This window comes from Primulina eburnea, chromosome 7, assembly GCF_022965805.1.
Source record: "Primulina eburnea isolate SZY01 chromosome 7, ASM2296580v1, whole genome shotgun sequence".
Classification (NCBI taxonomy): domain Eukaryota; kingdom Viridiplantae; phylum Streptophyta; class Magnoliopsida; order Lamiales; family Gesneriaceae; genus Primulina; species Primulina eburnea.
In genome coordinates, this window is record NC_133107.1 from 8,989,759 (window position 1) to 9,017,540 (window position 27,782).

At 35.7% G+C, this 27,782-nt stretch overlaps 3 protein-coding genes across 6 annotated transcripts; 2 read left to right on the forward strand and 1 right to left on the reverse strand.

Annotated features, from left to right (window-relative positions):
- Positions 1–7,054: 7,054 nt before the first annotated feature.
- LOC140837157 (probable AMP deaminase) lies at positions 7,055–15,500 on the forward strand. Of its 4 annotated transcripts, none has more exons than XM_073203208.1 (19): positions 7,058–7,558; positions 7,872–8,047; positions 8,378–8,579; positions 8,686–8,861; positions 8,965–9,016; positions 9,123–9,250; positions 9,335–9,514; positions 9,621–9,688; positions 9,780–9,922; positions 10,784–10,845; positions 11,754–11,867; positions 12,695–12,835; positions 13,568–13,720; positions 13,871–13,924; positions 14,011–14,121; positions 14,525–14,698; positions 14,768–14,848; positions 15,163–15,261; positions 15,428–15,500. In XM_073203208.1, the coding sequence occupies exons 1-19, from the start codon at positions 7,087–7,089 to the stop codon at positions 15,494–15,496; spliced, it is 2,655 nt and encodes an 884-aa protein (XP_073059309.1). In that variant the 5' UTR covers positions 7,058–7,086; the 3' UTR covers positions 15,497–15,500. The 4 variants fall into 4 exon arrangements, with proteins under 4 accessions (XP_073059311.1, XP_073059312.1, XP_073059309.1 ...); XM_073203209.1 differs by having other exon boundaries at positions 7,059–7,558; positions 7,872–8,041; XM_073203210.1 differs by lacking the exon at positions 12,695–12,835 and having other exon boundaries at positions 7,055–7,558.
- Positions 15,501–17,957: 2,457 nt separating this feature from the next.
- Positions 17,958–21,707, forward strand: LOC140837158 (uncharacterized). The gene is made up of 4 exons (XM_073203212.1): positions 17,958–18,795; positions 19,958–20,154; positions 20,947–21,021; positions 21,163–21,707. Exons 1-4 carry the CDS (start codon positions 18,117–18,119, stop codon positions 21,541–21,543), a joined length of 1,332 nt encoding a protein of 443 aa, XP_073059313.1. The 5' UTR covers positions 17,958–18,116; the 3' UTR covers positions 21,544–21,707.
- Positions 21,708–22,658: 951 nt separating this feature from the next.
- On the reverse strand, positions 22,659–27,147 carry LOC140837159 (uncharacterized). The gene is made up of 2 exons (XM_073203213.1): positions 26,397–27,147; positions 22,659–23,235 (listed from the first exon to the last, which is right to left on the reverse strand). Exons 1-2 carry the CDS (start codon positions 26,903–26,905, stop codon positions 22,788–22,790), a joined length of 957 nt encoding a protein of 318 aa, XP_073059314.1. The 5' UTR covers positions 26,906–27,147; the 3' UTR covers positions 22,659–22,787.
- Between the last annotated feature and the right edge of the window lie 635 nt (positions 27,148–27,782).

Genomic DNA, 27,782 nt, shown 5'->3' on the forward strand with positions numbered 1-27,782 from the left:
AAAAAAAAAATTGACTAAAGTGGACAAGAAAAAATCATATTCTAAAATAATTGGAGCTAGTTGACTTCTTTTTTTTCTCTTCCCCTTTTTGTCAGCAGCCGAAGAAATGAGATGAGTGAGAATATAGTCAGTTGAGAGCTAACTATGTAAAGCTTAGAGTTGAAATTTGCCTGACCTTCCTGTATCGTGGTGCAAAATTGAAAGTTGTTGGCTTGAAATTGCCCACCAAGATGAGTAGCAGTTTCTGCTTGTGTTTTTTTAATCTAATCCAGCTGACTGAATATATCAATTAAGATTTTGGAGAGATTCGACACATCTTTAAGAATCTTATCTTTAAAGGACTCGAGAGCTTATTCAGTGTTGAGATTGCAGCATTTAAGAACTCTAATAGAAGAGGAAATAGCAGTCAAGCTAGAGCTGCTGTGATCTAATGTTGTTTCATCAGTAAGGTCCAGATTAGGAGATGATGGATTGGTCGGAGACAATTCTTTTGAAGACGGACCAACTAATTCAAGAGCCTTGCTAGTAGAGGGTCCTGCCTGATCCACAATGGCGATTGTCAAATCAGTCGATTCTGACTTGTTTTGCTCAGCCATTACTATCTCAACCATGTCTCGAGTGATCTCTCTGATAAAGGCAATTTCAGCAGACTCTAGCAACAAAATATCCTTTGGTGTTGTGATGTCCTCAACATGAACAAGTATATCAGGCTGCTTTGAGGTAGAAACAAAAAGAAGTGAGCTGAGAGGAATGAAATCGTCTATATTTTCAATTTGTTTTTGTGCAATCGATTGCACAACTTCTTCTACATTGGATAGAGAGATGGTCCTCATGGATGGAGAGGAGGGATTAGCTGATGGTTCGATCAGATGGAGCTATTTGAAATATGTTTGAGTTGGCTTTCAGGAGTTGATTGACCTTAGGAGCTTCTTGATTTCTGACTCTTAGAAGTCACTGGTTCAAACAACTTATTATCATTCTCCCATCATTTGACTTGCATCTGTAAGGATATCAGATCCATGTCCAGTTGATTGATTACTGGTAAATTTTCAAATGCAGTCGGGCAGTGAAGATTATAGTTGGATATATGTTCAAAAATAACTGAGGAGAGCTTTTGAACTTTCAGCAAATCAAGAAGATACCCGCGTCGTTGAAGTGCTTTTGCGATAATAATCGTCTTGACCTAATTGAGAACATCTTTTTCAAGAGTTATGAAGCGTTTCAACACATCTTTCTTTTTCAATTTGGATGCAAATATGACAGTTCGAAAGTACACACATTCATCAAAGAATTTAATCTTTTCCTCAGCAAATTCATTGACATCATATATCGGTAGGTCTATTTGTGTCTGAACAACCGAAGGAGGTACTGAGACAATATATTTAGTTTTCTTGGTTTTTCCTTTATCAACAGCCGAGGAGTAGGAGGAAAGTAACCCAGACCGAGTTGACTCAATTGTATCTCGGATTAGTATTTCTTTAGCTGGTCTAAGCGGAGGGAGAGTTGTTGGCATGTTTATGTTCATGGGGGAAGCCACCACAACTACGAGCTTCAACTTTTCAGCTGACCGGTCTACAATATTTGTTTCAATAGAGAGAGTCATTGGCAGCTGAGAAATTGGCTTGGCCTGAATTGGTGTAGGTGCTAATCTAGCCTTGGTATTCCTGACTTTCTTGGGTAGAGAGGAAGGCGTAGTTTCTTCGGAATCACTGGATCAGTTTGCTCTTGAGAGTAGGTCCAATAATCTTGCTACCCTTCTTTTCAGTGAGCTTCTTTCCAATGGCAGCTCTTTAGCTTTCTCCTTCTCGGTGACTGTAACTCTAGTTGAAAAAACATTCGGTGCTTGACCCTTAGGTATGAGAGAGAGAGAATGCTGGATGTTGATAGGGCTTTGTATTTGTGCAATGTGACTGAGTTACTCAGTAGGGCTCCTGAGTCTTCGAACATCCTACGGAGTGGGATTGCGAAGCCAACTGAATGTTTATCAATTTGAATTATAACTTTCAAATTTTGGAACATGATAACTGACCAGTTAATTTTCATCCTTGAGGCGATTGCTTTCTCCTTCTCGGTGATTGTAACTCTAGTTGAAAAAATATTCGCCAGGATTGGCTTAGATACGACATCAGTCAGGAGTTGATATTCTAGTTTTAGCTCTATCTTCCCAGAAGTTTGATGGTTTCACCAGTCACAGAGAATTGAAGCTTCATGTTGTCAACCGCTTCTCGAGGAATCAGGGAGAAGTCAGTTAACCTCTTAGTAGGTAGTTGAAAGAATGCTAAAAAAAAATAATTATGTCCAATAAGTAGGTTGTCATTACATAGTGGCAACAAAATTTGCCCATTATTGGAGATGATTCCTCGATCATAGAAATTCTTGAGCTCTTCGACATAGATATCAAGAGAAGAGCTGTGAAAAGTCACGAGTCCAGATGACTCAACAACCTTGGAGATCTTTGTTATGTCCATATCTTCCATAGAATAGATGGAATCAAAATCGACTACAAGAGAGTTCATGATGAATGAAGGAGTTGCAGGAGCAGCCATTTCTGATATAAGAACTTTAGAAGAGACTATATGTTTGTGAAGTGAGAATTTGAAAGCAAGAAATACTTTGAGCAAGAGAATGCGGAGATAAACCGATGAATTTGGGGATTTTGAAATATATCAGGTGAGATTTGATTTGATAACCATCAGAACACGTGTCACGATATCAATGAAATTAAAAAAATTTGAATAAATATTAAGTGCAAGACAAAATCATTAGGTCGTTTAATGGCACAATAAAGAAAATCAAATAATTTGTAAAGACGATATTAAATGAGGAAGTTAGTTATGCTAAATGAATTTTAAGGATCAATTTAACAACCCAAATAATTTCGACATTCAGAGAATAACTGACTGACAACTATCAGTAAGGTACTATGAATAAGTGACGTACTATGAATCAATATTTCCTCTGAATACATGCATTATGATAAATCAACAAGTCCTAATATATTTATGAAAAAGAAAACTTATTTTCGGATAATGGATTGATGAAGATATTCGCTGCTTCTTCAATCGAGATGTATTCCAATATGATATCCTTCTTAATTATATGATCTCGAATAAAACGATGATGAATGCCAATATGATTAGTTTGAGAGTGCATAACTGGATTGTATGTGATGACTATTGCACCTCTATTATCACAGAAATTGAGCGACTTATTGGTCTCAATTCCATAGTCTTTCAGTTGTTGTTGAATCCACGTCATTTGAACACAACAACTTCCCGCAGCTAGGTATTCAGCTTCTGCAGTTGAGGTGGCAATAGAAGTTTGATTTTTACTGAACTATGAGATCATTCTATCTCCGAGAAACTGACAAAATCCACTTGTGATTTTCCTGTCAAGCTTGCATCATGTATAAGCTGCATCAGAATATCCAACTAGATTGAAAGATGAGTCATATGCATACCATAATTCCACAGTTTGCATCCCTCTAAGATATTTAAGAATTGTTTTGGCAGCAGAGTAAGAGATTGTTTTGGATTAGACTGAAAACGTGCATACATACAAATTGCAAATAAAATATCTTGTCTATTGGCAGTTAAGTAGAATAATGAACCTATCGAACCTCGATACTTTTTTACATCTACTGATATTCTCTCTTCATCTTTATCAAGATTAACCGACGAACTCATGTGTGTTGCAGTTGAACATGACTCTATTCCAAATTTTTTGAGTAGCTCTTTAGTGTACTTTGTCTGACTGACAAATATTCTAGTATTCAACTGCTTGACTTGAAGTCTTATAAAGAAGTTCAGTTAACCCATCACGCTCATTTCGAATTTTTCCTACATTAGTTTGGCAAACCTCTTGCCCAGATCGTGGTTAGTTGATCCAAAAATAATATCATCAACACATATTTGTACTAATAGTGTATGATCTCCTTTGATAAATTTAAACAGAGTTTTATAAATAGTGCTTGTAACGAAGTTATGATTAACTAGAAATTCAGTCAATGTTTCATATCAAGCTCTTGGAGCTTGTCTTAAACAATACAAAACCTTGTTTAATCGATAGACATGATCATGTAATAAATGATTGATAAAACCTGGTGGTTGTTCAACATAGACTTCTTCTTGCAATAGTCTATTCAAGAATACACTCTTCACATCTATTTGATATACTTTGAAATTATTGTAAGAGACATAGGCAAGAAACATCTCGATTGCTTCCAGTTCGACTACTGGTGCATATGTTTCATCATAATCAATTCATTCTTCTTGTCTAAATCTTTTAGCCACTAGTCTTGCTTTATTTCTTACTACGGTTCCATCTTAACTCCGCAAGTTCCTGTGGACCCATATTATAGTTTTAACTGATTGATGAGGAGGTCTTGGAACTAAGTTCCAGACAAGATTTCTAGTAAACTGATTGAACTCTTCTTGCATAGCATCAATTCAGCTACTGTCAGTTAAAACTTCATCAATCTTTTTGGGTTCGATATTATAAATAAAGGCAGCATGTAGAAATTAACATGTAGAAATTAATTAATCATATGACATCTTGTTCTTATGGGAGCAAATGAGTTACCTATTACCGAGCAGGGGGTGATTCTTGTTCCACCTATAGTATGCTTCATTCGAAGTGTCTTGTGGAACTGAATCAATTGAGTTGACATCAGTTTGGATTTCATCGTCTCTTTGTGTCTCAACTAATCGACGGGTCAGTTCATTTTTTGACACCCCATACTTTAATCAATAATAGTTTTCAAAATTTTGAAAAAAAAACAACTTTACTAATACATCAGAAGTTAGTTATTCTATGAAATGTAACTTTGATTAATAGCATATATAATATTTATTTTCTTAAAAAAAAACAAAAAGAAAAATTTAGTAAACATTTAACACCCCATTTTCATACGAAAATAAATGGTTATTTTTTTATGTTCCAATTTTTATCATCCACACTTCACTTTTTTTTTTTTTTGAACGGAAAAACTTTAATATTATTACGAAACAAGAGAATTACAGTTTTCATTCAAAGCATCAAGAATAAAATCTGGAGGAGTAGTCCAGATCGAGGGACGAGCATAGAAACAAGATTCTCTAGCAAGATTGTGAGCCACCTTGTTTGCTTGTCGACGAGTGAAACAGACCCTGAACAATGGTCTTTGTCGTATTATTCCACGGCACTCTGAAATAATTGCACCAAATTCTGAGTTATCGTCTCTCTCCGCACTTATTGCCTCAACAACTATTTTAGAATCTGATTCAAAGATTACATCTTGGACATTCATGCTTTCTATCCAGCTAAGAGCTTCCTTGAACGCCATCGCTTCTGCATCTTTGGCTCCTACGCTTCCAGAGAAACAATTTGTTTTTGCTGAAATGAATAGTCCATCTGAGCCTCGAAGGACCATTCCCACCCCGATGTTCCTTGAACCATTTTGTACCGATGCATCGACGTTACATTTTAGTGTATGAGCTTGTGGTTTTTTCCAGGTAACACTCTCCTCATTCTGCTGATTTGTTCTAGCCTGGTTTTCTTCTATATTACGTACTGCTCTCCAATCCGACAAAAATTGCAGCGCTGAGCTAACCACTGATTCAGCTGGATTGACAATTTTGTTCCACAACTTGTCATTTCGGGCCCTCCATATTCCCCACAATACCATTGCTGTATTTTCAAGAGTGCGGGCATCAACCTTCTGGAAAATTTTGAACAGCCATTGGACGAAGCCATCTGCTTCATTGGATAATGAGAGGACTTGGTTCCAGGTGCCAAGCTCTTCCCAGCAAGCTTTTGCCAGTGGGCAGAAAATAAATTGATGCCATGAATTCTCCCATTCATTTCCACATGTTGCACAGGAGATGGGGACCAAAATTTGTCTCTTTTGGAGGTTTCCACGATTTGGTAGGATATCCCTTGCAGCACGCCACAAAAAGACCTTCACCTTAGGTGGAATTTTCAGATTCCATAGCTTTTTCCAATCCCCGGAGACCCCAATACTTTCCCCCTCGTCGAAAAGTTCCTGTGCGCATTGATAGCCTGACCGAACCGTATACTTGCCATTACTACCATGGTGCCAAATAAGTTTGTCTCCTCCTATATTTGTGTGTACATGGATGTTCAAAATCTTCTGTACATCTAGATTGTCAAATAGGTCATACAGCAGCTCATGATCCCACTGAGTAGTGAAAGGGGTGAATAGTTCACAAACCTTCATTGAGTAAAGCTCTGTAATAGGAGGTGATGATAGGTAGAAATTACTTGGGTCACGTAACCAGGGATCTCTCCAGACACTGATATTGTTCCCATCTCCAATTCTCCATCGGACTCCTCTTTTTAGGATGGCTCTTGAACTCCACAAATTAAACATCTCTTACGATCAATTAATCATTTTATTATTAATATTGAACAATTGAACAAATGATTGCTTAAAAATTTATTTAACTAGTTTAAAAAATAATACGGTCCAATTTTAAACTTAATTTCTGCAGATTATGTCTCTACCGTAGATATCAATATTAGCCATTAAGATATTATGTCTTCATACAACTTCTTTTGAAAATCACACAACCAACTATATCTTACGAAAACATCGGCGGTTGGACACAATTTACTACGGTCATTTGGTACTTCTCTCTGTAAACACAATTAATTTGACAATTATCTTAATAAAAAATCTAATTAATAAATTCTAGACAACTTTATGAAATAAAAAATATAATTGAAGCAATTATTTTAACAATTAAGGTAATTATAATCACATGAATATATGTCCTACATTTATATTTTTGCATTTTATTTTATTTATTAAACACGAGATCCTATGGGTAGAATTTTTTTGGGTGTTTAATGCATACTATATTTTTCTAAAATCTCTCCCTTTATAATTATTTTATTTTTACGAAGATAGAAAAAATATAATAAAAAGGTAGATATTTATAAATAACATTTGATTGTGAAAAAATTATTTTAATATAATATATTTTATATTTTTATTTTTTTTAAACCCGAAATGACTAAACTCTCCCTGAGCTGCCGGCCATTAACCCCGAGCTAAACCCGTACCCGCCACACTTGGAATAAAATATGTACTCGCAAGCACCTCCACTTTCCTCCGCCTCGCCGTCGGTTTCGCCGCTTCATCTGGCGGTGGCGGCCTTGTTCGGCGCCTCCGTCATGGCTATCTCTGCGTTCTACATCCACAAGCGTAGCGTTGATCAAGTCCTCGATCGACTCATCAACCTCCGCCGCTGCCACCCCAACTCCCAACCCCTCTCTGATGAAGAAGAATTCGAATCTCCCGATTTCAATGACAATGTTAACAGCTTAAATGATTGTCAACACGATGAGAACGTGTCGAGTTCATTTCATCACGAGGAGGATAATCATAGTCGAGAGTGTAAAGTTTCATCTTCGGTGCCAAATGTGAGTGTTTCGAAGGACGAGTGGATTAATGAGGTATCTGGTGCGTATACGCGACCTGCGGTTTCAAAATCATTGGATAAGATTGGTTCGATTCTTTCCGATTTCCCGCCACCACGGACAGAGCAAAGAGATAGTATGTTACTTTTTCTTTAATACTCAACTTTCAAAACCATTTTGCGACCATTCTGGATATTATATCTCACAATGAAATAAATATTGAAATTAATTGATTTATCCTTTAAACATGTGTCCTTCATCCAATCAGGTTATGGAAATGCTATTGGTTTCAAGATTAAATTTTTTGATGTATTTCGTTATAGTTGAGTAGTCTTTATTTTTCGGTTACTTACTGTTATTGCTTAAGATTTCTGCTCCTTGTAGTCTTGACGTGTTTTTGTGCTTTGTAGGACGAATCATGTGTTTTTAACTGATCTTCCTCTGTGTAGGAGAGGAGCTATATGTCAGTCATTGTGGTCCAATTTTGCGGGTTGGATCGGTTGGTAGGCTGGTGACCCCAAGATCAACAGGTGGTTATGCATTTGAAAGTACTGGAGATTCTGATGATGAAAGAACCGAGCTTTCAGAAAGAGAGGATCCTGATCTATCTTATGAAAATGTAAAAGTTGGTCCCAGGTTATATTAAGTTTTGACGATTAATTTCATGTGTTTCAATTTTTTGTTTTTTCTGTTACTTTTCTACAGACTTTTTGAAGTATTACAAGATAACATAATACATAATGAAATTGTTGTGTGATAGTCGGGTTAAACCTGGTGTTTATTTCTTACTTAGCGAAACTTAGGTGGCATTCCACTCCCACATGGAGTAATGCAATAAAAAATTTCAAATTTCTGGATTGAAGAACGTATTGGTATTCTTTTCTGTGTTCCCTTCTTTAGCACTAAAACATTATTAATAATCAAGTTGCTTATGAAAATTATATGTGATTTTCAGGATGTTAATGCAGTTGCTCAAGATCCATCCGTCGTTACAGCAGTAGCAGAAAATCTGAGTCACATTAATGTTCTAGAAACTGATTTATTAGTGACTGAAACAATGGCTGATATGGATCATGGTGCCATAAAGGCTGATACAGCTCCAGCAAATATTTTGGGGAATGATACTGTTTCAAGCAGCAACATTTTTCCTTTGCATGGTATTTCACCTTCCTGTCATTCAAGGATTTGCCGGGGAATGTTTTTTAGGACTCTTTGTCAGTAGTAGGTTTCATTTCTAATGCTCATCAAAATGTTCAAAACCAGAATCAGTGAGCGTTGAAGAACTAGAAGTACTGAAGCTGATTTCTGAATGCTTAGAATTACGAAAGAAGTATGTATTTAGAGAAACACTTGCTCCATGGTCAAAAAATGTGGAGGAATCTGTTCCATTTAAAGTCCGAGGGAAACCTTTTCACTTCACCCCTGTTGAAGCAACTTCTGTGAGTTGTCCTAGCTCTCTCAGCTGCAGTAATTAGCATAAAATATATAACTTAGGTTGTGTAATACTTATTTACGTGACTAAGTTCTGATACTTGCATACAGCATCACTTCAAAATGGAAGATGGAGTAGTCCACATTTATGCAACCAGCAGGGGTAAACTCTTAGGATGCTTCTAGCGTATATTGAATAGATTTGCTCATGACTCCATTCGTAATGGTTTTAATAATTCCCTAACTGTATCTTCTTCGAAACATTTCAGATACTGAAGAACTTTTTCCTGTTCCCAGTTCAACAACTTTCTTCACAGATATGCATTATCTCCTAAAAGTAATGTCCATTGGAAATGTTCGTTCTGCATGCCACCATCGCTTACGATTTCTTGAAGAAGTAATTTTTCTGAATTCCACGCTTTTTTGATCATCTGAGGGTCATCATCAATTTGGCCAATTTATGAGTTGTATCTATTTACAGAAATTCCGCCTCCACTTGCTGGTGACTGCAGATAGGGAGTTTGTAGCTCAAAAGAGCGCACCTCATCGCGATTTCTACAATATCAGGAAAGTAGATACTCACGTGCACCACTCTGCTTGCATGAACCAGAAGCACCTTCTCCGGTTCATCAAATCAAAGTTAAGAAAAGAACCTGATGAGGTATAAAACTCGTGATATTATCGCTCACATTATCCTGCACATTTTAGTTGTTTTGTACATTCCTCCCTTTGATGCTCCACTGAATGGTAACTTTATCATGAGGCAGGTAGTTATCTATCGCGATGGACAGTATCTTACTCTGAAGGAAGTCTTTGACAGTTTGGACTTGACTGGGTTTGAATTACATATTTGTCTACATATATTTTTTTTTACTGTGTAGCTTTTTATTATTTTATTAATTGATATAATGTTGACTCTGTTTCAGGTATGATCTTAATGTCGATTTGTTAGATGTGCATGCTGATAAGAGTACCTTTCACCGATTTGATAAATTCAATCTCAAGTACAACCCTTGTGGACAGAGTCGGCTTAGGGAGATCTTTCTGAAGCAGGATAACCTCATCCAAGGTCTGTTCTGTAGGCAAAGAATATACGCGTGTTTTTCAAGCAGTGGTTGGTGATATCCAATGTGACTAATTTGTGGGAGATATTAGTAGGGGCGGAAATACTAGTTTTGATGCATTACTTTTTTGAAGCAACTGTTGATACTCCGTGGCTGAAAATTTTGTCTCTTTCTATCAAAAATCTCTTAAAACTTGGCACCTGTTCAACTTAGATATCTTTTAAAGACTAATTGTGTATACCAACTAAACTTTGACCATTGGATGTAGAAAAACAGACACTTATTTCTAAGATAATGGACTTAGGTCTAACTCCAACCCAAAAGATAGCTCAAGGGAGAAGGGATGTTCATATCCATATATACAACTCCCAAGAACTTAATCTGTCCGATATGTGACATCTAACACAGTCTCTCACGCTCAAGAATGGACATTTGGAGCGTGGAGTTTACAAGATATTTAGCATGTGGTCCATAAGGGCAGTCAAACTCATAACGGTAGGCTTGAGCTATGATATCATGTTAACATCTTGGAATCAGGATTGAGTCTAACTCCAACCCAAAAATTATCTTGAAGGAAGAAGAATGTCCAAGTCCATATATACAACTGCCAAGAATTTAATCCATCAGATGTGAGACTTCAATCATCAGTCACAAATATGTGTTTCCTATCATTATAATGACAATGAAATGGCATTGCGAAATCTGTTAACTTGATGCTATATTGTTTATATTTCACTGCTTTAAGATGAGAAAATTTTCAGGCTAATCAGTGGTGGGATAACTAGAATAATCTTCAAAACTTTTCCTTTTGAGAAACTTGATTGGGAATGCTTAAAACATGAGGATAAAATGTCCTCTCTTTCCAGGACGCTTCCTGGCTGAAGTGACAAAACAGGTTCTGTCAGATCTGGAAGCAAGCAAGTACCAGGTGAGGCTTCATTTGCGGTTGGCTTTCTTCTTTTCTTTTCTTTTTTTCCCTGCTTTTAGATGATGCTCCATCAACTACTGCTCACTTCCAATGCCCTAAAATTTAAATATAATGGTGTCTACTGATGGAATCATATTCATTTACAATATTCTGGATGTTGAAAAATCTAGAAGACAAAACCAATCGAGACGGCTATTAAATCCATAAAGCTTCACCATCATACTACTATTTCTTGCTTTTGGCACATAATGCTATTTAAATCCCTCGATGCACATCCTAGGTCCATGTCAAGGAAGGATGCTCATGTTCTCTATTTGATTGCTTACTGGTCATTACCTCCATCATTATGGTTAAGATGAAAGAATTCTCGTTCATTTTCATCCTGAAAGGTCACTGCATAGGCGAACTAAAACGGTGCTCTGGTGACCAATGTAATCACTTACATTTACTTTAGATATGTGGTGTGAGTGTGACTGATGTCTGGAAAATCGATAATTTTGAAGCTTTTCAACCAGTCGTGTTTGTGAGATAATGCTACATTTCTGGGTCTAATGTGACTGACTTGGTGTTTATCTTTACTGATAATCCCTTGGTCAATGAAGGCAACAAACAAAGTCTTTTGTCCAGATGAGATAGGCACGATATCATCCTTTAAAGCTGGACGCTTCTTGCCATACATTATCACTCTTAGCTAAGTAAATGATAATACTTTTTTGAGATCCATAAAGGAGGTACCAGAAAACGTTTTATGTAATATTGTCCATTCTTGGAAAAGAACAAACTTACAATTTTGCAACAGAGAGTTTGACAAGGTCAATTATTTAAGTGGTTGTTGATGAATTAGATTGTTAAATTTCACCGACTGTACTCAGTTTCCATGAATTCTGATTTCATCATATTCCTTTTAGTTGGCTGAGTATCGGATTTCAATTTATGGGAGGAAGCAGAGTGAATGGGATCAGCTGGCGAGTTGGTTCGTGAACAATTGCATTTATAGTGAAAATGCAGTTTGGTTGATTCAGGTAACTTGAAATAGTGTTTTTGGTCAATAATTGTTTATAATGCCCGAGTTAGAGAAACTAAGGGTGCTTTTGAATCGATATATTTGAAAAAAATGATGATTTCAAATTCATAATTATAAATTCCTTGGTTAGTTTGGATAAATTCATTTTACAATAGATTTTTAATATGAGGTTGTTATTTTTTGAATATTTTGGTGGATTTAAATCCTTTCATTTCAAATACTTTCTTCAAATATTCTCAACAATCCAAATGCAACCTTAAACGATTGTCTATATATTAGAATACTTGATTTTTGCCTTTTCTTTTTAACGGTTTCACATTTAACCTTTACATGACTGTAATGCTAGTTTATTAACTTTTGAACCAAGGAGTTATAATTAACATGCATATCCATACTAACCATTTTATGCTAGTTGGTTTTGAACTTTTAGTTACTTGAATTTTAGGATCTTGCCTCTTGGCAGAGTACCGATACTCTGGTCGCATGAGTCCCTGTATTTTGAGCTTTTAAACTGACCGTTAAAAAGTCTCACCATTACAGTAAAAGTAGCCAAGTGGACTAACAACGGAAAATGTTGGCTGGTTTGGTTGCTTGATCCTGTCCTGTTCATTATTTTATCCTCTCTGTTGAAAATTTTGAGCTGGTCAGTTATTTGCTCCCTCCATTCCTCATGTAGTCATCGGCCTTTTTAGTGGTTTGCCCCCTTTCATCACTTGTGTGCTGCGCCTCCCAGTGTCACGTTTCTACAAGTTTGTATCTAACGAAACAAATTTTTTAGAGTTATCTTTGTTTGACATTTATTTGTTTATTGGTTCAATTGTGCAGCTACCAAGGTTATACAATGTCTATCGGAGTATGGGAACAGTCACATCCTTTCAGAATATATTAGACAATATCTTTGTTCCTCTTTTTGAGGTCACAGTGGATCCAAATTCACACCCTCACCTGCATCTTTTCTTATTGCAGGTTTGCATTATAATTCTCTCTTTAACCGTTGTACTTTATGATCTGAGTAACCATCAAAATCTTCTTGTGCAAGCCTTATGCTTTATCAACCAGAGTCTGGATCCGGACACTTTATATTATTTACTTTTACTCGAAGAGATTTATTTGATTAAGCACAGATTTGGAAGCCCATTACAATGATTTTATTGATTTATGATTTACTCGAGCATAAGTGTTTTTGCTTAGTTTCCTCTTTGTGACCATGACTCACGACATACATGAGAATATTAATTTGACTAAGTTCTTTTTTCATTTCATGCTTACTATTTGCATGGTAGTTTGAAAATTTTCTTGATGTTTTAGCTTGGATGTCTGGTATTTTTTGTTGTTTTTCATCTTATGCGAGGAATCTACTTGGCATAAATCTTGTTTGGTAAGAAGTTTAAAATCAACAGGGTGATATCAGTTGTATTAAAACTTTTCTTCACTTGTTTTGTTAAAGGAATTATAAACCCTTATGCATCTAGCATGAAATAAGCTTGAAAAATATGCGAGTTTTTTCAATTTAATATGCCAACATGCTGTCAAAATTGCTTTCACCAAATCCAAATAAACAATTTACTCTTATTTACATAATTGTTTTGTTTGACACAACACTGCATGATTTTCTCCTCCTTTTTCTTTGTTCACAGTGAATTTTTTTATACTTTCTTATGAGATAGATAACTTTGTGCCTAATGTTTCTCAATGAAGGTTGTAGGATTCGACATTGTAGATGATGAAAGTAAACCGGAAAGACGTCCTACGAAACACATGCCACATCCTTCAGAGTGGACGAATGATTTCAATCCTGCCTTTTCTTATTATGCTTACTACTGCTATGCAAACTTGTATACACTTAATAAGGTCATTTTTATTTAAATTACGTCAACTGCAGCAGATGTAAGCTTCGATAAACATCTAATTTTTGTAAATCTTTGCTAGAAGATTGCTTGTTGATTTGGATTTCAAGTTCTCACCCATTTATTAATTCATTTTTTGATAAATTTCTTTCAGCTCCGTGAAGTAAAAGGATTGCCAATAATAAGATTTAGGCCTCACTGCGGGGAGGTTGTGTTGTGACTCACCTTTTTCTAACATGAAGATGTCTAATAGTTTTTTTTTTTTAATTCTAACATTTGTTTATTGTCAAGCAGGCTGGTGACGTTGACCATTTAGCCGCTGGGTTTCTTCTGTGCCATAATATATCACATGGTATTAATTTGCGGAAGTCCCCAGTCTTGCAATATCTTTACTATCTTGCTCAGGTTTGTTACTTGACTATTGCCTAATTACTTAGCTGAGACCAAGTATAACTCTTCTATAAATCAGAACATATGAAATGGAATTCTTCTGCACAATTTAGAATTTTTAATTCTGAAAAATCCTATTTACTTGACGTCACAAAAAGCAAGTTATTTAAAAATAAAAACTCTTCAATCTAGATGCCACATCTTTTTGTAACATCTCAGCGCATGCTTTTCTGGAAATAAAAGAGAATGCAAGATGGACTGTTAAGATTTAGCATTTCATGGTTGCTGTTAATTTGTTGTAAAACATTTCAGTGCTATTCTATATTCGAGTTTGTCCTCTAATTACTCCTTTTTCTTTCTTCCTGTATATTTTGCATTAAGATATCACAAGTCTCAGTAAGCTGATTTGCGTTTCCAGATTGGTTTAGCTATGTCTCCGCTAAGCAACAACTCCCTCTTCTTGGATTACCATCGCAATCCATTTCCTATATTCTTCCAACGTGGCTTAAATGTCTCCCTCTCCACTGACGATCCTCTACAAATTCACTTGACAAAAGAGCCTCTTGTGGAAGAATATAGTGTAGCTGCAAAGGTTTCTTTCCTTGTATCTTTCCCATTTTTCATTCCTAACACATGCATATATCTTAAAAACAATTATCAGGTGTGGAAGCTTAGTTCGTGCGATCTCTGTGAAATAGCTCGGAATTCTGTCTACCAGTCTGGTTTTACTCATGCAGCCAAGGTTAGAGTTTTAAGATATGATGATTTTGTTAGCATTATAAATTGACGCGACTGTCGATTTGAACATAAACACGTATTGGCAATTCAGAGAAGGTTTAATGATTTCTATTTAACTTCAGATTAAATAAAAATAATTTTTTTATCCTGAAAGTCTTTACATTGAGTTATATTAGAGTTGCTCATAATAATAACCGATATTATCTTAGCTTGTTAAAATTTCATGGTGATTTCTTCAGGTATATCAAAGAAACTAGCTGTTTGGACATTCTTCAACGTGTTGATTGTTAACAGGTATGATTTTGATTGTGCTTTTAGTTACACTGGCTTGGAGATGAATATTTCAAAAGAGGCCTTTTAGGAAATGAAATACACAAGACTAATGTACCCAACATACGCATTTCCTTCAGACACGAGGTTAGCTTTGAATCGTGTTTCTTCCTTGCATCACCAATTGTGTTAAATATACTTAATTTTCCCAAAGATGGAGTGTTCTTGGGCTGATTTTAGTTGAGAAAAGCGCATCCGAGTTCATTGTTACATGCTGGTCACTTTCAATTTCGACCTTCGGGACATTTTGCAGACATGGGTGGCGGAGATGCAGTATGTTTATGGAGGAAAAGCCAGGCTTCCTTTGGAAGTTGAACACTAAAGGATATTTTCATGGCAACAGCATTCAGTAGTCTTTCTATAACACAGGTTACAATTTGAACCACCATTCACCGTTCCAAAGCAGCCAAACTATCGAATTCATCATACCGGCTCAATGTTTTTAGCCTTTACGTGCCTATTGCAGCGTTCTCTTGAAAAACTGAAAGCTTTACCATCACGTTTGTTGGTCAACCATTTATCAGATCGATTGATGCTCGAATTCTGAAGAAGATGTCGTCTCGGCGCCAAGTTTTGTCTCTTCATTTGGTGAAGAGGATGTAACATGGAATTTCTTCCAATTTACAGTTATATTTTATATGTTTTAGTTCTCTCATCGTAAAGTCTTTTAGCAATAAAATATAAAATTCTGTATTCTGATTTGATATTATATAAACTTATGATCAACAATAAGAATTTATCGTAATTTAGCCATCCGTATTTTTGTCTCTCTTTTTTTTTTTACTACAGGGTTTTTTCTCTATCATCTGAAATCGAATTACGTCTCTTTTTTTTTATAGGAGAGGAGAGATCTACAGTTATTTTTTGATAATTCCACAAAATTTAAATTCTTTTATCTATTACTCAAAAATAGGATCATGTAAACATTCAATCCTACGGAAAGATATAATTTGAAAATATTATGTTTCTTGTGAGACGGTCTCACGAATCTTTATATGTGAGACGGATTAACCTATCGATATTCACAATAAAAAGTAATATTCTTAGCATAAAAAGTAATACTTTTTCATGGATGATCCAAATAAGATATCCGTCTCATAAAATACGACGCGTGAAATCGTCTCACACAAGTTTTTGTCAATGAAAAAATGAAAATCATAGTTTGAACGTGAAAATCGTAGATAGTCGTCATTCATCTAACACTATTTTTCCTTGAAAAACACTTATTATTGTTTGTTAGAAATATAATCCTACTCGAGTGTTTTTTGTTTTGATTTTTTTTTATTCGTCAACTTTTCATATGCAAAAATTTATATAACTCTAGGGACATCGTTTGATTTTAGGGATGAAATTATGTTATATATATATATATATATATATATATATATATATATATATATATATATGTATATGTATGTATGTACGATGTTTGATTTTAATTTTTTTATAACTTGAGTTATACAAAAATTGTATATGAAAGTCAAATAAAAGTTAATTTCTCTTCGCTCTTATAACAATTACCTACAAAAATTTTTTTTTATCACGTGAGTTTGTCAAAATAATCATTTCTTCTTCTTTGTCTGAACATTAAGTAATTGTTTCTGAAAATGTTTTAGCTTATTCTTTTCTTAATTAACAATTGAATTAATAGTGCTAGACCCCCGCTTCTTTGATTTTATTATTTTATAGCTAGAGATTATCTAATTTACAAAATCAAATTTTAATTTAATGGACCAACGCCTGTTTTTTTCAAAATTAATATTCACTTTTTAAGAAATATTGGATGTTGATATTATAAAAATAATAATTCAAAATACATATATATTGAATTATAATGTAAGCCATAAATTTAAATATCAAATAGACAGTGTCATTTCATTGATAGATAAACAAGTGATCATAGTTGGTAGACAACATAACAAAATTATATATATACACAGACACATGCCAAGTACAAAGTGATGCTAGTATATTCTTAAACATTTTTTTATGCAAATTATAAGATTCAATATCTTTGTATCATTTCGTGTTTGGTCCAAATTTTACTATAATTTGGGTTAATTTTTTTTGTATATTTCAATTTATCATCTTAATAATGAGAAATGAGATGCTAAGATAGATATTAGGATAATCAATACATACGAGAGTTTAATTGATTTTTTTATTAGACCTCAAATGTTTGAGTACGTCTCTTGTGAGATGGTCTCACGAATCTTTATCTGTGAGACCGGTCAGTCCTACCGATATTCACAATAAAAAGTAATAATTTTAGCATAAAAAGTAATACTTTTTCATGGATGACTCAAATAAGAGATCTGTCTCACAAAATGCGATCGATGAGACCGTCTCACACAAGTTTTTGCCCACATTTTGATTAAATATTAATCATTTGATGCATAATTAGAGTAGTTAGTCTAATTTTTAAAATACCTATCTCACCAATTTTATTTGAACAAAAATCATCATAAAATAAATTTGATAAAATTACGTCTCATCTGATTTTTGAAAATTATAAAAAATATTATTTTATTTGAAATTTTAATTTTTTTTAAAATAATTTAAATTAGTTTATTTATTAAAAAAATCACTTAAATGAGTTGATCATATTTCTCATAAAACGTGAAAATTAAATTTTTATGTACAAAATAAAAATAAAAATCTTGTGCTCTAATTACAATTAATATGTCTTTATTTTATTTTATATAAAACATAAGAATTAAATATTTATTTACAAAAATATTTGGCCGCCCTACAATAGTCACTGATAAATCCCAATAAACCGCTCTAGTGCTCTCTCTCTCTCTCTCTCTCTCTCTCTTCACTCTAAACCCCTCAGCCGCCGCTTCTGCCTCCCCAAACCCCCACTTCAGCCTCCTGATTCAGCCGTTCCGGCGGATTCCTTCCTAGATTATCTCCTATTTCCCCCTCAATTTGAACTCGAAATGGCGTCAGTGACGGCATCCTCCTTGGCCGACTCAACCAACGATGGTCCGGTTCTTAATGTTATCAACAAACGCCTCCGCGCCATGCGAAAGAAGTTGAACCGCATAGCGCAGATGGAGGAATCTGCGTCTCAGGGAAAAATCCTAAACAAGGAGCAAGACGAGACCCTGAGGTCCAAACCCTCCGTTCTGGCGGGGATTGACGAGCTTGAGAAGCTTCGGCAACCTCTTTTGGAAGCACTTGGTCAAGAAATTTCAATGGCCTTAGAGAAGGAGCGAAGTCTGGGGACTGAAGATAGTCGCGAGGAAGAAGTTCGGGAGCCCGATGTGAAGGAAGGGAACGGGGATGTTTCGGATGTTTCGGATCTACTCAGTTTGCTCTATTTTGGGAGTATTTTCGATCTTCAGTCGCTGATGAGGGCGCACGACAACATGATTACAAGGTCTCATGAGAGGAGCTCCTGCTTGACGTATGATTATGTGACAGATGATGATGCCTCCGGGGCACCCCTCAAAGAGTGGGATTTGGATTTGATTTCGATGCTTGGAAGTTCGCTGATTTCACGGCCGTTTAACTCAAATTTGCCGCACAAGAACGCACTGGAAAAATGTGTCGAGCATGCTAAGCTCTGGCTTGCGAATTCGGAACAGCGCATTGAACCCAATGTGGATATCACTTGTATGGACACTACACTAATTTTCTTTTACCATATTTGTTTCCTTCCATCTGCAATCCGTATCTATGTCATTGTACGTGTATGTAGCTTTCTTTCTTTTCTTTTGATACTTGTGTGGTTGAAAATTTAAAGTTTCATATGTGGTGGATATGCTTGTTCTCAAAAGTAGAAGAGCTCTGGCTTGCAGGCTGCTTGGAGTCTGCTGAATCCCCCTCGTTTTTTATGAAGTATTTCCTGCATAGAGAAGAGATGCAGTCTTTGTTAATGGTTATACTGCATGGAACGTGGATGCATGATTCTGTTATTTGTTTAGTATGACTCTGGTCAAGGGGTGTGGTAGAATACTGTGAGGGATAGCTGGAATCCCCTCAATTCCGAGACTTGATGATTTTTTCCTATAAATTTTAGAATATTTGGAAATTATAGGCAAATTCTTTGTTGTTGATCCCCTGAAAATGTTCACTGGAGTCCCCATAAAGCTAGGTTTCTCTGCCTTTTGTACAATTGATAAGAAGTATGTCTTATCATTCACTTGTACATTCTACATTTGTTAATTTACTTCATTTCTTATATGTATAGATAAATGTGTCCTAGGAATAATGTTTATTATGCTTGCAAGTCACTCACTTGTCTGGTCTGAGACATTTTAGGAACAGAACTCTCGTGTGTTTGGGTACAAATGCTTTTATTGTGCTCCTTCATGGGTTTCTTTAATAATAATAACTTGGATGTTGTTTTTGTTATTTTCCCATGATGCTTGAAGGTGTGTTTTCTGTAACTTTTGAAGTTGAAGATTTCTATTGGGAACTAGAATTCGTTTTTTTGTGAAGCCTAGGAAGATCCAGCATTCTGAAAACTCGATAAGCATTAAGTGTGCATGCCTCCCGTGAATCTACTTCCATATGATTGATTACTTCTGTAGCATGTTGTTCCCATATTGTGTCTTCCAAGGTGCTGTTTTGTGATTTTTTATGATGAAGAAAGGAGTTGGGTTTAACGTGTCCACAGTTGTCAGATGCCCCCCACCCCCGCGCGCGTAATCTAAGTTTGTTGGTGATACTTGAAAGGTCTTACTTTTTTAGCATAGTAAATGTCATGGCATCAAGTATTGGCTTCAGTTGTATCATTTTCCCTTGAATTTTCTCAACTATGGTTGTCGTTTAGATGCTGGCTTAAGGGAGAAGCTGGATAAAATTATGGCTTCGGAATACTTTACAACTACTCCAGCTATCAAGGCTACTGTTGACGTTGCTGCTGCTGCTGACAATTATATATCTTTTCAGATCCCAGTTCATGGGTCAGTTGTTCCTGTCAGTGTGACTCCCCCCGTGGATGGCTCAGCTTCGGAGTATCAGCTACAGGTAATTTAGATTTAGTTGCATTTGGTTCCTGTGGTTTCGATTTGATTGGATTTTGCATGAATTATGCTTGATAAACAATAGGTTTTAATGGATTGCCTTCGAAGTGTGTTTAAACGAAACTTGTTCTGTTATTATAATTGATGCACCACTTTCTAATGGCACTTCATTTTTTCGAACCATGATACCTGATCTTCATGTAGCTTTGCGACATAATCAATTTTTCTAGCTGTTCATACCAGTTCTTGTAGTTCACACCTCCAAGGCCACAACTCTACTGCTTGACTTTGCTTCTGAAAGCTTAAATTTTTAGATGTGATAATAATTGTCAGTTTTATCTGCATTCTGGATATCACAATTAAGTTTTAAGTACCTTTCTCTACTGTCTTTTTTCCACATCAGTAGACTCTCTAATCAAATATTGATATTGTCATTATTGTGCATACATTATAAACTGATCAAAAGTGAAAGCGCGATGGAAATAACTTATTTTGTCTTCCAGTAGATCATTCTGACAAACCTATGCAAACCTGTGATGACTTCAAAACATTGTAGGACCTAGAATAAAATCTTCATCGTAAATTACTCTCGAGCAATCGGCTTTATGTAGTCCTACAGTATACACTAGGATTTGTAATTTACTAAAACCCATGTTGAAAAGCACGAAATGGTCATATGATTTGCATTGCCAGTTGCTAGTTCTATGTGTACCTTAATGATTTTTTCTTACATTATTTGGACGTTACTTCACCTGTTCCTTTATTTGTTGTCCTTTTATATTATTGTGTCTTCCAGGAAGAGGACTCGTCAAATTCCCATAGCCATGAAATCTACAATGATATAACTGAACCAGTTGAAGAAATTCATCAGGTAGTTTGTTTTTCTATTGTTAGAAGATTGGAATCACGTGGAGGAAGTCAAAATCCTCGTCTCCCAATATTTTTTGTGAATTCCTTAATATTATTGGTAATAACAATAATAATTCAACCAAAATATTTATCTTGCTTTTAGGGAGGACCAGAGCTAGAGAATTCACCTGAAGTTCAGGTTCAAACAGAGGAGGTAATACCAGAAACAGAAGTGGATCAAGACCCTAGTGATCTGGATTTGAACGAGCAGCAGCATGTTACTCACAGGGCTTACAGGAACTATAGAGGTGGTCGTGGTGGCGGTGGCGGACGCAGAGGGTACACTAATGGTGGTCGTGGGGGACGAGGCAATGGGAGGGGAAGCTATCAGAATGGACGAGGCCAATTTTATGATCAACCAGGCAGTTATTACCCGAGGAACCACTACAATCATAGAGGTCGAGGGGGCAGGGGAATGGGCAACAATAACTACAATTACCATGCTTCTGCAGGTGATGCCGGGCACATTCCGGCCGCGTCTTGAGCTTTATGTCAAATGGTTAATGATGTGGTTTCTTGGCCTTTTGGGTATTTTTCCTTCTGAGGTCATTTTCTTTGTGATTGGACGGCATGAAAGCGGTTTTCTTTGTAGAACTCTTGGCACATGGCACAATGAATGGAAAGAATAAATATTTATCTTTCTGTTTAGCATTGTTTGGTGCAGTAGATGGAACGATGAGTGATTATTTATCGAACTTTTATAGAGTAAAAAGTCAAATTAAATTTTTAGCAAAACACACGCGTAATGCAATTTTCTCCCTGTTCACAAAGATGTGGGACAAATCTTTCTCATCACATCGATTCGCCAACAAGATTGAGTTTATGCCATATCGTACCAAACAAGATATAAATGCTTGTTTTTTTTATACAAAAGGTTTCTTTTGAAGTTGATCAGATCCGGTTCTTCGTATTGACTCCACACTTCGGATGGCTAAAACTTAGACCGACTTTGAACTTTTGGGCATCGAGTATATGTGATATTTGGAGTTATGAAATGATACATCTCAAGTCTCATATTTTGATTTATCCGCATTTTAACATATGTTTGACCACAAAAATATTGCCATTTTACCTTCTAGTTTCAAAATTACTATCACATACATATTCTGTTAAAGTTTGATGGTCTTTTTAGGAAACCACTGCATCACCAACCAAGCAAGTTCAGATATTACATGTTACTCACAAAAGTTGCACTTTAAGTTTAAAATGTTAAATGATTCTTTAGCTAAAGCTAGAACTTTTATATTTATAAAGAGAGGAAATGTAGTTTTAAAAAAGCTTTATTTTATGGCAGTGCCCATTTTGGTTCAGTGATACCGACCCGCTCCTCTCGTTTCCATTTCATCCCTCCTGAAAAAAGATGAAGCAACTCACACAAGCAATTTGGTTGTTCTCTTGAAATTCTTGGATCTTGAATACAAATGCGTTTTCGCACATGTCAGCGAATTCAAGTAAAGTTGGTATAAAGTAATCGTCTAAGATCCACCTTGATTAAGGAGAAGTTGCTGAATTTACATGTTTTCCCAGCAATCACAAAAAAGTGGGCACGCAGTTGAATTAGCAGCTAAGTTCAGGTTAAAACAATTTTAAATAGTGAAATAAACAACTCAAATCTACTTCTACTATGAACAATAAAGAATCTAGTCTGAAAACGTTAAAAGTATATACACCTAGTTCGACTTCGTTGACTGGAGATTACGAAAAGTTACCTTCTAACTGAATCGAGCATTATTCAGCAGTCCTGCCTAGCACCCTCCTTAGATCTGATTTTTGGTCCGAACTAAGCCTTGATGGGAACTTGACATCAAATTTGATCCTTAAATTTCCATTCTTACCAGGTTCTTTAGATATGGGCATTCCTTCATTTTGTATCACAATTTCTTTGCCTGGTTTGATGATATCTGATACTGGAACAGCCAAATCTCGTCCATCTAAGGTTGTTAAGTTGAGAGTGTTGCCTGTTAGAGCATCGAGTAGGGAGATTTTCTTATTGACAAGTAGATCATTGCCATCCCTTTTAAAGATCGGATGCAGCTTTTCGTCTATTACAAAGATGAGGTCTCCAGGGGCGTGATCCGGTTCGTGGTTCCCTTTCTCGGGAAAAGTTATCTTTGTACCCTTCTTCCAACCAGGTTTAATATGAATAGTCAAGACTTCTTCAATTGTGCTAGGCTTTCTGCAATTATGACTCCACGTTAGTGATAACCAAAGAAATTCAATAGCAGGATGAGGAAAAAGAGCTTTGGTAATTTTGATCTAATCATCAAGCACTCAAATCTTAACATTTGTTAGGTTGTGGAATGCATTCTTTACATTCCATTTAAAATAGATCACTTTTTATCATGTTTAGAAACATGCCTCACAAATCGAGTCATCAAGCATGAGGTATCCAGTAAGTAGTCATGCGAAATCACAGAAAATGAAGTTCAGAACTAACAAAAAGAAATGAAATCTGCTAAAATCATGAAGTTAAAGGCGAATTTTCTTGTTCAAATAGTCAATTCACTTTGACCAACCAGAATAGATGACCAACTTCACGAAAGATAGAACCACACAATCTAAATAACGCACAGAGGGTCCGTGATAAGATAATGTAACAAATCCACCTCGCATCTTGGTTACACGAGAGAGCACTGTGCCATAGCTTGTGTCACATCGCAAAAACTCAGCCTTACTAACCATTGAGCCCGACAACTATGATTGGACATATGCATGATTAACTCTATGACAAAGCACAATGCTAAAACATTTAGTAAAGATTTTACACAAAATTGCAGGCTAGAGGTCTCTTCAGTCTCACCGCAACAAAGTAGACACAATTAAACAATGATACATCTGCATTACCCCTAAATACAACTGCGAATTCGATTACATCAATTAGTCTCTGGACTGTTATATTAGAGTAGGTGTCCAGCGGACAGTGAGCCAGATTATGGTTTGGATTTTATTTACTATTATGTAAAAACAATCTTTATTTTAATAATATTTTATGGTTTTTCGAATTATTACATTTACTTTATCTACCCATGCAAGCTGCATAAACAAAGTACTTGAATATACGATAGGTACCATGAGGACTGCCTCTCAACATAATATCATGAAACTCATTAGGAAGCGTGTTGTATTTTCTAAACTGCTTCCTAGTCGATTCAACCGCCTGATAAAAGTCGTTTGAGCTTGAGACTAGCATATGTGATATACAAGTCGTGTTTCATTGGTAAGGACATGAAGATGTCCATTCATACAGGAGTGATAATTTGATGATGCATGGAACAACTCTTTCATTGAACTATCCGAGTGGTTATCACTTATCGAATGGAAAAATCCACATTTATGGTTGTACACTATTAGTCCTTTGACGCGAGATAACGTGGAGGCTCTATGTACTAGTATGCAATTTGATCTGTATACCGACTCTATTGAGGGTTATCAGGTGGCGAGGTTAAGTATAATTTTGCAATACGTAGAAGTCATTACGTTGTAGTCGAGGATTCACCACTCATCCACGAGTGAAGATATAATATGTGAAATAGTGCAAAGAATCTCTTGTCAGAGTAAGAGATGTGCCTTGTGGAAAGGGTTTCCTCAGTTGAGAATATCATGTCACTATTATTACTCAAAGATACATTACATCGTTATCGAATTCATTTGCAACTCTCGATATACCAATTATTACAGATTCGATCGGGATATGTGAGATGAAGAGACTGTACTATACACTAACCATAACTTATGGTTTTTGCAGGCACTATCAGTGATACCTAGGGATTGTGGGGTGATGCTACTAGACACTTTTACTATGATCCGATGAGTGCAATCAGATTTTAGTTCTGACATTCTTGATCAAAGGCTTGATAAAAAGAATGAGTGTAGTTATAGTAAGTCCGAATAAGAACAAATATTGTTCTAAATCACATAAAGTTGTGAACACACAGCTAGCAGTATCCCTAAACCATTGAGGTTACACAAGTGTTGGATTATGTGTTCCCGTTGAGATAGTCAAGTTCAAGAACTTGAATTTGACGGCTGAAATTTGATGGAGATCAAACAGATTGCTTATAAATAAGTTTGTTCATTCCATGTAACAGAAGTTGTGAAATTTAGCTTAACTGCTAGTTGAGTGAGAAGAGTGAAACTGCATATTTTGGTGAAAGAGTTCACAAAACTCGCCGCAGACAAAGATGGATCAGTGGAAAATTTTGTCCTCGAAATTTTCATTTTTCATTATGTGAACGAGATTTGTCCTCTCGATACATCGGCACTGACTGATTATCAATCATGGTTATAATGAGTTCTAGACTATTTATTTAACAAATTTAGAATATACTAATTAAATAGCAAATTAGTAATAGACTAATAGTGACTACTAAGTGTAAAATTTTTATTGAACATTTTATAAAGAGTCTAGAATAGATTAATTAATTAATAATTAACTAAGTAATTAAATAAAAGTTATTTAATTTAACTTATAAAATATATATGTATATATGTATATACGCAAATGTATTATCAAAAGTTGATAATAATTTAATTATGCATGATATTTTCGAGAGTGGAAAAATACACACATGAGAGTTTTTGAATAATGAAAAACGGTATTCTAATTAAATGAGAGTCATGATTAGATCAAGAATAGACTTTTAATATATGTATAATCAATAATTGAATAACACACATAACTTTTAATATATGTGTAATAAATAATTGAATAACACACATAACTTTTAATATATGTGTAATAAATAATTGAATAACACACATAACTTTAACTGACAAGTTTTTGTCCACAAAAATTTCTCAATTTCTCTCCCTCATACAAGGAAATCGGCCATCCCTCTCTTGGAAGCACATGGCCGCTCCTCCACAGCGCCGCCGCCCCGACGCCAGAATTTCAAGCAATTTCAAGCGGATTTTGAAATTCCGACGATCAAAAGTAGACACAAATTTCGTTTAGATCTTTAGTGCGATCTAGACGAAAAATTAAGTTTTGAACAGGGACCTGATTCAGGTGGTTGATTCTGGTAGATCTTTTGTAGAGATTTACAAGAAGGATATCTCCGCTAATTCCGGACTGCTTTGATGTTCAACATTCTTAAACACAAAGTTAAATCAAATCTGAGCGTCCAATGAATCATTTAAATAATACTGACGCCCAAGAGAGATTTGAAAGTCAGAACACAAAATTTTTTAACTTCCGCACTACAACATTATATTCACATCCTCTCGACATCCTTAAAATCTTTTACCAATTATGATGAATATCAGTTTTTGCTAGATTCTACATATAAATTGAAGGAAAAATTAACCAAACAAAGCAAGAAACTCAAATGTACCAACCCATTATCATCAAGAACAATTCTTGAAATCTGCATCTTCCTCTTCGAACCCTTGTACAGCTCCTCCAAACTACACGGCAACTTGCTCTCCATCGCCTCCGCCTTCACCAACCTCCCTCCTCCTCCCCCACCACCAGCATCGCCGCCGCCGCCGCTACTCTTCCCTGTCCCACCATCCAATCCGCCAAAAAACTCCTGAAAAATATCCTCCGCGTCCCTAGGATTAAACATAAACCCCCTTCCTCCTCCACCGCCGCAATCTTTCGGCGGCGGATACAACCTAGATTTCAATCCCTCTTCTCCGTGCAAGTCATAGATCTGCCTCTTCTCTGGATCACTCAACACATCGTAAGCCTCAGATATCCGCTTGAACTTCGCCTCCGCTTCCTGGGTGTTCACGAAATTCTTGTCCGGATGCCATTTCATCGCCAATCTCTTGTAAGATTTCTTGATGTCCTCTTCACCAGCGTCTCTTGAAACTTTCAGGATGTTATAGTAATCAACGCCCATTTTCGCGAGTAAAGCTTCGAATTCTTGAATGTCAGTACATATAATGAATGGATAAGGGTGGAAGCTGAAATGGCTCGGCGGCGAGAGTCGGCGGGTCGTCAACCTCGCGGATGCGTAGCCTAGCTGAATGGCGGATGTTGTGCTAAGGTACGCGTAATGCGCGATATTTTAAAGGAGAACAGGCTTTGGAGAGACCCTCCTGAAGAAACTTCTGATCCAGCAGTGAACTTTCCTATCAAATTTTCTACTTTTAAAACCAGTGAACAAAAGTATATAATTTTTATTCATTAAATATTTAATAATTCATGATAAATAAAAAAAATCAATTGGGATTCATATTTTATTTTTATTAAACAAGTATATACTTTATTTCAAGAAATGGATTGAATTAATTCTGTTGTATCATGTTTTTTTTTTAATTTAGTAGTAAGATTGAATATCACGAACTAAAAAAGAAATTTTTTTCACGTGTTGTGATTGTTCCAAACGTAAAATGTTGACGTCAGATTACCAATAATGATATCTTTTTTAAGTAGATGACATGATTGTTCAAATATAAAAATTTTGATGTCAGATTAGTTGTAAGTAGATCAGTAGAGTGATTTTTTTGGCACGATTCGATGCTACAAATAAGGAAAATATGAGTTAAAAATTTTTCAACCATCCGTTTGGTTTATTTACGTTAAAACATATTCCAACTAGAAGACAATTATAATTTTCCATGATCAATGTAATTTCGACATCGAAACATTGATTATTTTAGTTCGACAATGTATTTATTCAGATATTTTAACTTCTGATATTGATATCCTATGGAAGACAGGCCCATCCAAGGGCCTCATTATGGAAGACAGGCCCTATCAAGGGTCCTATTATC